Genomic DNA, 12,274 nt, shown 5'->3' with positions numbered 1-12,274 from the left:
TGAAAGTTATGGTCGTACTCCACAGAAAGAGTTCGTAGCGCACGACTCCTTCTCCGTTCCGCCTGCTGTGGATAGGAAGGCATATTTATGCGGTGTAGTGTTTATTTCGGTTTAGTGTTCATATATGAGGCGTTTCCTATCGCCAAGGACAATCTTGGGTACGAATAAGCGATGTTGTTCGCGATTTCAGTGCCGACAAAAGAACAGATGCTTGATTTTTATAGTTTCCATTTAAAGTAGACTTTCTAACCTTGTCTGCAAAATGTGAATTTCATATGCTGTTAATTCAACGTCACTACTAATATTTCTGGCTGAATATTGCAGATCACTGTGGACTAAACTTTTCAGAAAGTTTTTTGAGAGCTCGCAGGCCTTGCTGGACGTGGAGAATCGTTCCCTCCAAAATGTTGCCCTTTGAAACAACGGAATCATTTTCTTACTTTGAGATTTCCATTATCTCCAACTCATTTCCTCTCGAAGTCGCTAACAGTTAAAGCCACTTTCTGTGTTTTACGGATTTCCAGCATGTTGAAATTTTGAAGGGTCAATAACTTGCGATACTGTTTAAATATGACAAACAGCTGTTTTTTCCTGTTCTGTTAAACTCAAAAAGAAGTACTTGTTTTTTCACTTGAAAGTAGCATACAGTTTCTTTAAATATGCATAATTTCAGGAGCGTTTACAAGCAATGCACTTCATTTGACGAATGACAGAAGGCAGACAATTTCCTCGAAAAGTATTGTTGTGGTAGCGAACGAAACCGTTTCGAAATCTTGCATTAATCTAATAATTAAATAAACTTAGGTGGTCGATTGATGAGACAATGTCACCAATTTCGATGACACTCAAAGAGGATGGTGCAAGAAAGCAGTTGCTCAGCACGACTAAAACTCATTTCTCTGAGACATCTTGTAGCCTGCCGTCACCTGCATCTCAGACACGTTTTTCGATCAGCTCTGCATTGCCTCACAACTTCTGGAAAGCTGCATTTCCCTCAACTTTCTGCAAACCTATCCCGTCGTGTTCATCAAAACGAGAAAAAAGTATTATTCACTTAAATTTCAGGTGGACGAAAAAAATGTTCAAATGTGTGTGAAATGTTATGGGACTTAACTGCTAAGGTCATCAGTCCCTAAGCTTACACACTACTTAACCTCAATTATCCTAAGGACAAACACACACACCCATACCCGAGGGAGGACTCGAACCTCAGCCGGGACCAGCCGCACAGTCGATGACTGGAGGGCATCAGACCGCTCGGCTAATCTCGCGCGGCAGGTGGACGAAAGGAGGGTTGTTAGATGATAGTTTTTGTCACAACCGTCACGTACCGTAATTAAATTCTAGTAAATTGATAAGTCCAGCCAATCTAAATTAGACCCAATTTATAAACTAAAGTAAAAGTATATGAAAGTTAATGTTATTGACTGCCACATCCAATTTCTATGTTTCCATATTAAATTCCTCTTCTGAGGATCTGACTAAATGTAGTTGGGAATCTTGTTGAATAATGGTTGAGAAGAGGAGCCGGGACAAACACTGGCAGGGGAAGGAGGAGCGTAGATGCAAGGTCCGGAACTGTAAATGGTATGCTGGCTAAACTCCACCAAAGAAGCACCGTCTGTGTTGTGACCTAAATGACGGAAAGCCTTTGTATCGTGTTTTAGCGAGGGCAGTCTTCCTACGTCAGACAAAAGGACCGCAAAGAAATAATAAGGGATAGTATCACCACAACATCCTGCCCTCTGCAGGAAGCCAGCATTCTGGGAAACGCCAGATTCAGTGCAGTACACAGAAAGAAATCTCTGAGTTGATGTGAGATGAGAGGCCATCCGTGTTTAAGGTCACGGGAATCACATCCTTCAGACTGACGCCACGTTAATTCCATTGTTGTTGACTCTGTTAAAACATAGTAAGAGCACCTGCCATTGCATGATATCAATAAATTATAGAACGGCTGAAGAGAAAGCGTTGTATGTACGTAGAGAACGAATGGTTGGCTAAAACATAGGACAGTTGCTGGGAGTCAGGAGCTGCTTGTTTCTTAACCCTAACAGTAAAAACTCACACAATTGGTTAATTGTTTAAAATGAGTATGGCAGGAAGATTGATGCGTTGTTAGAACGGATCTGATTGGTCGGAACTCAGATGAATCACTCATTAGTGCTCAGCGTCACGCACAAGTAAAAATTTTGTGTTGTTCTTACAAGGGAACCTCCCATCGCACCCCCCTCAGATTTTGTTATAAATTGACACAGTAGATAGGCCTTGAAAAACTGAACACAGATCAATCTAGAAAACAGGAAGAAGTTGTGTGGAACTATGAAAAAAAAAGCAAAATATACAAACTGAGTAGTCCATGTGCAAGATAGGCAACATAAAGGAGAACATTAGCCGATGAGCGCCGTGGTTAGGGTGAGCAACTGCGGAACGAAAAGTTCTTGGTTCGAGTCCTCCCTCGAGCGAAAATTTTACTTTCTTTATTTTCGCAAAGTTACGATCTGTCCGTTCATTCATTGACGTCTCTGTTCACTGTAATACGTTTAGTGTCTGTGTTTTGCGACCGCACCGCAAAACCGTGCGATTAGTAGACGAAAGGACGTGCCTTTCCAATAGGAACCGAAAACATTTCATCGCAAGGTCATAGGTCAACCGATTCCTCCACAGGAAAACACGTCTGATATATTCTTTACGACACTGGTGACGGCATGTGCGTCACATGACAGGAATATGTTGTCGACCCACCTAACTTGCACACTTTGCGAATGGGTAAAAAGATTCTTCTACCTTGCCCGATTTAGATTTTCTTGTGGATGTGATAATCACTCCAAAAAAGTGATGAAAACATAAGACTTTGTCACATAAACTGCATCAAATGAATGCAACAGTTTCAGAGTCGCACAGTTTTCCCCGTGCTCTGTCAAAACATATGTTTTTTACGTTTTCAAATGTTTCCGTGCGTAGACCGTCAAATTCTGTATATGTCCAAGCAAATCTGAACATGTCCTGGAATTTTGGAGAGCGAAGTTGATTATATGTGAATGCCTGAACTTTGATAATTATCTGAAAATAAAAAATTAAAATTTTCACCCGAGAGAAGATTTGAACCAAGAACCTGTCGTTCCACAGCTGCTCACGCTAACCACGGGACCACGGCGCTCAGAAGCTAACACTCTCGTCAGCGTTGCTTACCTTGCACATGGACTACTCAGTTTGTATATTTTGCTTATTTTTTTCATAGTTCCACACAACTTCTTCCTGTTTTCTCGATTGATCTGTGTTCAGTTTTTCAAGGCCTATCCCTGTGCCAACTTATAACTAAATCTGAGGGGGGTGCGATGGGGAGGTTCCCTTGTTGGCATAAGTTAGTTTAAATAGTGAGTAAGTCTAGGGACCGATGACCTTAGCAGTTGGGTCCCTTCGGAATTCACACACATTTGAACCAAATAATTTTAAACCAATAAATCTTATTAAAAATTGATAACCTTTAGCCAGAACTGGGCTCTGAATGTATTATCTGAACACAGCCAAACGAGAAATGAACTCAGGAAACAACTTGTCGTAGCAAGTGATGATATTCGATAACACCAAGAGATGCTTTAAAGAAAAAATTAAAATTTCTGATCCTAAGCACTAAATATCGGCCATTAATATCGCCTTTACCTGTTGGATTACAAAATGTTTTAACTTCACTTGCTCATAAATCACGAAAAATCGAAAAAGTACATTGACCTTCTGATTCAACGGAGTGCCCGTATGTAAGAATGTTACCGTGAGTCTGCTTCCAAGCCAAGCAAGAAAAACGTTCTCTGGATACACGATGCAAGTGCCCTGTGCACTCAGGATGCGGGTCCATTAGCCATCGGAACCGGGCAAGGTGTGGTCTCACTGTCGTCCGCCTTCGACCGGTATGCGAAGCTGATCGGTCCACGGGAAAAATTCATCTGCCACAGGGAGTTCAGCGCTGCTCGTCCAGTCCGTGGAGCTTCCTCCCACAACTTGCGGCCGCTGTGAACATTACTCGGCGGACAATCGAGTCCTCCCTCGGTCATGGGTGTGTATGTTTGTCCTTAGGATAATTTAGGTTAAGTAGTGTGTAAGTTTAGGGACTGATGACCTTAGCAGTTAAGTCCCATAAGATTTCACACACATTTGAACATTTTGAACATTACTCCAGCGGCGGACATTCGCCGTTGTGTACTCATTAAGCAGGAATTCAAATCCGCGGGAAATGGTGACAGAAGTTAACCGCCACAGTTTCATTTAGTAGTTTGATGAATCTCTCTATTTTACCATCCTGTGAATTATAGGACCCGTGTTTACATTCGTTAGAGTGACCCCTGTTTTGTAAAGTACATTCACCAAGTTATCCGTTCCGCGACGCCTGCAGTTAAATTCACGTCACGTATGTAATTCTGTCAGAGACAGCAAAGGACTTGGGAGAGGAGTTGAACGGAATAGATAGTGTTTTGAAAGGAGGATATAAGATGAACATCAACAAAAGCAAAACGAGGATAATGGAATGCAGTCAAATTAAATCGGGTGATGCTGAGGGGATTAGATTAGGAAATAAGACACTTACAGTAGTAAAGGCGTTTTGCTATTTAGGGAGTAAAATAACTGATGATCGTCGAAGTAGAGAGGATATAAAATGTAGTCTGGCAATGGCAAGAAAATCGTTTCTGAAGAAGAGAAATTTGTTAACATCGAGTATAGATTTAAGCGTCAGGAAGTAGTTTCTGAAAGTATTTGTATGGAGTGTAGCCATGTATGGAAGTGAAACATGGACGATAACCAGTTTGGACAAGAAGAGAATAGAAGCTTTCGAAATGTGGTGCTACAGAAGAATGCTGAAGATAAGGTGGGTAGATCACGTAACTAATGAGGAGGTATTGAATAGGATTGGGGAGAAGAGAAGTTTGTGGCACAACCTGACTAGAAGGAGGGGTCGGTTGGTAGGACATGTTTTGAGGCATCAAGGGATCACAAATTTAGTATTGGAGGGCAGCGTGGAGGGTAAAAATCGTAGAGGGAGACCAAGAGATGAATACACTAAGCAGATTCAGAAGGATGTACGTTGCAGTAGGTACTGGGAGATGAAGAAGCTTGCACAGGATAGAGTAGCATGGAGACCTGAATCAAACCAGTCTCAGGACTGAGGACCACAACAACAACAACATGGGGAGCGAGTTTATTATCGGTAAAGGGTAAGATCACTCGACACAACACTTTCTGACATACACATGGATATGACAGTGACTCAGCAGTAACCTCACAATGTACAAACAAACACCGTCCGGACAGGGCTATAAAGGCCTAACGTTACCGACCTGTTGCCGTGTCATCGTGAACGCTTAGGCGTCACCAGATGCGGATACGGAGGGGCGCGTGGTCAGCACGCCGCTCTCCCAGCCATTATGTTTTCGTGACTGGTGCCGTTAGTTCTCAATCAAGTAGCTCCTCAGTTGGCCTCACAAGGGCTGAGTGCACCCGCTTGCCAATAGCACCCGGCAGACCCGGTCAGTGACCCATCCAACTGTCATCCAAGCCCGACAGCGCTTAATTTCGGTGATCTGACGGGAAGCGGAGTTACCACTGAGGCAAGCCGTTGGCTAAACTCACATTGTGTACAGGGAAAAATAGCTAAGATAAACTCACTTTGTTGTTTCTGTTTCATCCTGTTTTAACTTGCTACTGAACTACATAATGTTCGCGTAGTTTCGTTAGTTGTCACACATTTTATTGTGGGTCTTACCGATTAATCTGAGACTAGGTAGTAACTTTGCAGCTTTTATTTTCGACATACTGCCTCCTTCGCGGTTTTGTTTCCATTCTAAATTGGCGACAAATGTTCGGTTTTCCATATACGCCAAGTATTGATCATCTGATGCCCTGCGGTATGCAGATACAACTGAGTTTAAGATTATGCGCTTGTAATAGAGAACAAATGTAATGGTTATGTGCCGACCTCGGGGAAGATCAGTTTGGATTCCGTAGAAATGTTGGAACACGTGAGGCAATACTAACCTTACGACTTATCTTAGAAGAAAGATTAAGGAAAGGCAAACCTACGTTTCTAGCTTTTGTAGACTTAGAGAAAGCTTTTGACAATGTTGACTGGAATACTCTCTTTCAAATTCTGAAGGTGGCAGGGGTAAAATACAGGGAGCGAAAGGCTATTTACAATTTTTACAGAAAGCAGATGGCATTTATAAGAGTCGATGGACATGAAAGGGAAGCAGTGATTGGGAAGGGAGTGAGACAGGGTTGTAGCCTCTCCCCGATGCTTTGAGGTTCGCCGATGACATTGTAATTCTGTCAGAGACAGTAAAGGACTTGGAAGAGTAGTTGAACGGAATGGACAGTGTCTTCAAAGGAGGATATAAGATAAACATCAACAAAAGCAAAACGAGGTTAATGGAATGAAGTCGAATTAAGTCGGGTGATGCTGAGGGAATTAGAGTAGGAAATGAGATACTTAAAGTATTAAGGGAGTTTTGCTATTTGGGGAGCAAAATAACTGATGATGGTCGAAGTAGAGAGGATATACAATATAGACTGGCAATGGCAAGGAAAGCGTTTCTGAAGAAGAGAAATTTGTTAACATCGAGTATAGATTTAAATGTCAGGAAGTCGTTTCTGAAAGTATTTGTATGGAGTGTAGCCATGTATGGAAGTGAAACGTGGACGATAAATAGTTTGGACAAGAAGAGAATAGAAGCTTTCGAAATGTGGTGCTACAGAAGAATGCTGAAGATTAGATGGGTAGATCACATAACTAATGAGGAGGTATTGAATAGGATTGGGGAGAAGAGGAGTTTGTCGCACAACTTGACTAGAAGAAGGGATCGGTTGGTAGGACATGTTCTGAGGCATCAAGGGATCACCAATTTAGTATTGGAGGGCAGCGTGGAGGGTAAAAATCGTAGAGGGAGACCAAGAGATGAATACATTAAGCAGATTCAGAAGGCTGCAGTAGGTACTGGGAGATGAAGAAGCTTGTACAGGATAGAGTAGCATGGAGAGCTGCATCAAACCAGTCTCAGGACTGAAGACCACAACAACAACAACAACAACAACAACAACAACATGTGTTTATGCCTAGATGTTCAGCTGAAGGTGTGTTAAAATTCCGCGAACTTAGTCGTGAGCCCGACAAAACGGTTTTTCATACAGCTGAAGCAGTTTTATGATTTCCAAGATAAATTATAAGAAACACGAGGAGCTAATAGGGTGCTGCCAAGAAGTCAGCGAGAGAGAACGGCGTGCACAGAAGGCAGTGATTACGAGAACACAGAGGACGTCATGCGATCCCGACTTTCGCCTGAAGGAGGAGAGTGGAGCAAGGCTGCACTTCTCAGTAGCCACCATAATGAATGAAAGTATAATTTTACGTTTCTGTATGCTGCAGAATGACTGGCAATCGTGAAAACTTACTAAGTGGTGTGGAGTAAGGAAGTTATCGTGAATATAATTTCTGTGATATACTGGTGTGCTACGTAGTTAAAGAACAAAAAGGGCAGGTCTGTGGCGTTAGTCGTACATAATTAACTTTAACACGCCTGAGTAACGAAAAGTCATGTTGGGATTCGTTGCATTACAGCAAATGAGTTGCTCGATGCCCGTAAAGAGGTTACAGAGATTACTAATGTTGGCAGAGTACTATTTAAAGAACAAATTCCTAAGAAGGTACTGGCAGCATAGTTATAACGTTAAGTGAATGAACAATTGCACAGTTTGAGACCCCTGGATTTTTTTCAAAACGATCCAGTCTTGTAACTGGTCTGGGCAGCGATCTTGTGATTCCTTTCCGGAGAAAAGATAAACATTCTAAACACTAAAGTTCAGTTACGATTGAGTGACGGCAGATCCCAGTATCCAACGTAATTGTCTAGAATACCATTACAGAAAGCGCATTGGAAGAAGTTCTATAGGTCCTACGAGTTAAGAAGTCGTCAAACCACTACAGAAAGCGCATTGGAAGAAGTTCTTTAGGTCCTACAAGTTAAGAAGTCATCAACAAGTGAAAAACTTATGTACTTTCAGAATAATGCCGGCGTTATGAAAGTACAGCCAAAATCAAGAAAAGATTGGGACGTTTATGGATTCATCGCAGCTGATACGGACAGACACTCTTATGAAGCAGTTTTGAACAGGTTTCCGGGAAAGTGTGTTGAGCAACTAGTCCGACAGCGCATTTGTAACTGAAATATTTTACACCTTGTAGCTACAAAAAGGGCTCAGTATAGAGACAGGAATTTAGAATGCGACGATCGTTACTAAAATTAGTAAATCCATCAAGAGGGCTAGGAGAATATTTTTACTACGAAGGACAGATAAACAGTTGTTCTTAGCCAACATGCACAATCAATGGACATCATTTATTTTCAATATGAGGAATTATCGGCAAAGTTAAAACTGACTGTAAATCGCACTTGGGAGAAGTATGCGCCTAACAAGTGAATTAAGGACGGAAAAGACTCACCATTGTTTAATATCAAAATTTGGAAAATACTGGCGAAGTACGGAGGTTGCACTCTCGATTCAAAAAAGAACGCGCAAATGTTGACTACAAAAGAAAATAAAAATTCGTGCGTCACTAAAAAGATAGATGTCTCAATAACTTCCACTGACATACCTTAGACTGTGTTGCTATAGAAGATAGCAAAAGCAAAGCTAAGTTTTAAATTTCGCTTTTAGGAAATTATACATGCAGGAGGATTGTACAAACATGCTGTCGATTGACCGCCACACAGGCTCGCGTGTGGAGGACGTAGTAATAGGCATCCCTGGCTTAGAGAAGCAAATGAAAGGGATGAAAACATATAAGTCGCCTCTTCCACACGGGTTTCAATTTCGGTTTTAAAGGGAGTACACTGCGGCATTGGTCCCTTGCTTATCTTGCATTTATAATGAATTAGATGGAAGCTAACAGGCATATTCCACATTTCTAAATTTCCGGAAGACGTCTGACGCAGTTCCCCACTGCAGGATGTTAACGAACGTCCGAGCATACGGATTGGGTTCCCAGGTACGTGAGTGGCTCGAAGACTTATTAAGTAATAGAACTCAATACGTTGCCCTCCTCGGCGACTGTTCATCAGAGAGAAGGGTATCGTCAGTAGTGGCCCAGGTAAGTGTGAAACGTTCGCTCTTACTCTCTCTATATAGAGAAATGATCTGACGGACAGTGAGCAGCCGCCTGCGGCTGTTGGCTGATGATCTGCAGCTGTTGGCTGATGACGCTGTGGTGTACGGGAAGGTGTCGTTGAGTGACTGTAGGAAGATACAGGATGACGTAAACAGAGCTTCTATTTGGTGTGACAAATGACTGCTTGCTCTGAATACAAGAAAATGCAATTAATGCATATGAGTAGGAAAAACAATCTCGTAATGTTCGAATACAGCATTAGTAGTGTGCTGTTCTCCACTGTCACGTCTATCAAATATATAGGCGTAGCGTTGCAAAGCGACATGTAATGGAACGAGCACATAAGGACGATAGTAGGGAAGGTGAATGGGCGACATCGCTTCGCTGGGAGAATTTAGGGGAAGTGTAGCTCATCTACAAAGGAGAGAGTGAATATAACAGTATTGCGACCCATTCTTGATTATTTGAACGTAACATTTATAGTAAATAACGTTATCCATAAAGATTGATTTTGTTGCAAGATTTTATTTCTGTAGCTGGTTAATGTATATGTTGGCAATTTTAACTGCTGAACCGATTGCAGTATCTTTATGCTGCATGTCAATTTTATTATTAAACGTGAATAATAACAGTCTAATACCAGTCCAAGCAGGTCCCTGAATTCAAAAATTTCTCGCAATGATCGGTTTTTATATTTCATAATGTTCGATCTGATGATTCTGAGTGATTCAGGGATAAAGATTTATAATGTCACACGATACTAAATGAGCTGAATGGGGATGTCGATGTTTTCAATTTCTTCTATTAGTAACAGACTGTATTTTTAATTACTGGTTTTAGGTCTATGTATATGTCTTGACTAACATCTGATTAAGTTTGTATGAGATATGGAACCAGGGCTTATTCCGAGGTTCAAAATGGCCTGACTGGGCAACTTTCTTTGCATATTTCTGGCTGTAATCTTAGCTTAGGTGCCCAATGATTGATGGTAGTGCTACACCTATTGTTAGAGTCAGCAAGAAGTGTGCGTTTTTTGGCTGTAGTTTGAGTTGTGTCTTAACTACTTTTATATGGACATAATATTTCAGTGAGACTATTCTCAGAGAAAAATGAAATTTTAGAAAGCAACGACAAAAATTTCTTCAAAAATTTCTCCAATGTCGAATGCTTATTTTATAAAATTTTTTTAGTGTTGCTGTATAATCAAGAAACACGAAATATTCATAGTATTTAATAGGTGCCGCGACATAAATATGTTTATACAGAAAACTTTTACCTTTACTGTTTGAACTATCTTAGCTATTGAAATTAGTTTATCATAGCAGTTAAGAGTCTCTCAAATGATGTAAACATCTTAATATGGATGTGTTAAGTGATGACCTATTTTTACTGTGCTCTTTGTGACAGTCAACTTTACAACAAAAATTTCTGATGTATGTAAAAACTAATGAAATGTCTTAAACATGTAATTGACTTAAGGTACACAATAAGTTAAATTAATTTTCTGCAGAGGGTTATATTTCATTACAGAACTTCACTGGCACACCCAGCAAATGAACCTCATCACACTTCAGATTAATGTAATGTGCATATAACTGAAAATCAAGTGTTACCAAAATACGTTATCCTAATAAATATTAGTAACAGTTAGCTGAAACAGTAGAAATTATTTCATAAATTTACAATACAGTCACAGTCCTCAAACAGTTCCATATACCATGGATAAATTCAATACTTCATGGTAGTGGCGGGCTACTTGGCAGTTGCATCGTTGACTGTGACGTAAACATCACAGCTTGCTTCTGTACAGACACCCTGCGATCCCTACCATCCAAGTAATCCACGTAGCAGCAGCAATGGATTGATGCACACGCTTACCAAGCAATATGGGCGCCTTGTCCTTCCGGGTGTTGTCGTCCATGTAGGCGAGCCCCAGGGTGAAGTATAGCGAGTTGCCCGCGCCCAGCACGACGTGGGAGATGAAGAAGATGACGGAGGGCGCGGAGGAGGCGCCGCCTCCCGCAGAGCAGTCCTCGGTGTCGGGCGCGCTGCCGCACACCGCTGTCACCGCCGCCGCGGCCGACGCGGCTACACCGCCAACCAGACCACCTGTAATGGCTTCCCTTGTCTGGTATTGAGTCCCCAGCACAACCTCACACTCGTATACACTGCTGTTGTATATACACTACTGCCCATTAAAATTGTTACACGAAGAAGAAATGCAGATGATAAACGGATATTCATTGGACAAATATACAGGGTGATTCAAAAAGAATACCACAACTTTAGGAATTTAAAACTCTGCAACGACAAAAGGCAGAGCTAAGCACTATCTGTCGGCGAATTAAGGGAGCTATAAAGTTTCATTTAGTTGTACATTTGTTCGCTTGAGGCGCTGTTGACTAGGCGTCAGCGTCAGTTGATGCTAAGATGGCGACCGCTCAACAGAAAGCTTTTTGTGTTATTGAGTACGGCAGAAGTGAATCGACGACAGTTGTTCAGCGTGCATTTCGAACGAAGTATGGTGTTAAACCTCCTGATAGGTGGTGTATTAAACGTTGGTATAAACAGTTTACAGAGAATGGGTGTTTGTGCAAAGGGAAAAGTTCTGGACGGCCGAGAACGAGTGATGAAAATGTAGCACGCATCCAGCAAGCAGTAACTGGACTACAGTATCTGGAGATGTTAGAGAATTGGCTGTTCCCTCAGCTCGAACAAGAAGCACAACAATTCATATTTCAGCAGGATGGAGCGCCACCACATTGGCACTTATCTGTCCGTAACTACCTGAACGTCAACTACCCGAGGCGATGGATCGGCCGCCAGGCAGCCCGTGACAGAGCACTTCATCACTGGCCTCCAAGAAGCCCTGATCTTACCCCCTGCGATTTTTTCTTATGGGGGTATTTTAAGGATATGGTGTTTCGGCCACCTCTCCCAGCCACCATTGATGATTTGAAACGAGAAATAACAGCAGCTATCCAAAATGTTACGCCTGATATGCTACAGAGAGTGTGGAACGAGTTGGAGTATCGGGTTGATATTGCTCGAGTGTCTGGAGGGGGCCATATTGAACATCTCTGAACTTGTTTTTGAGTGAAAAAAAAACCTTTTTAAATACTC

The 12,274-nt window shown here is 41.7% G+C and overlaps 1 protein-coding gene across 3 annotated transcripts in view; it reads right to left on the bottom strand.

The window, feature by feature from the left end:
• The window catches only part of LOC126235027 (solute carrier organic anion transporter family member 74D-like), a 215,347-nt gene that overhangs the window by 133,839 nt on the left and 69,234 nt on the right, over nt 1–12,274 (bottom strand). For 2 of the 3 annotated variants that reach the window (XM_049943766.1, XM_049943773.1), the window contains exon 5: nt 11,030–11,260. In XM_049943766.1, the coding sequence (XP_049799723.1) occupies nt 11,030–11,260 (231 nt within the window). The remainder of the gene's footprint in view (nt 1–11,029; nt 11,261–12,274) is intronic. The other variant, XM_049943779.1, reaches the window with a different exon arrangement.

This window comes from Schistocerca nitens, chromosome 1 (genome assembly GCF_023898315.1).
Source record: "Schistocerca nitens isolate TAMUIC-IGC-003100 chromosome 1, iqSchNite1.1, whole genome shotgun sequence".
NCBI classification, from domain to species: Eukaryota; Metazoa; Arthropoda; class Insecta; order Orthoptera; family Acrididae; genus Schistocerca; species Schistocerca nitens.
The sequence above is the reverse complement of the archived record's forward strand: the minus strand, read 5'-3'. Positions and strand labels throughout refer to the sequence as shown.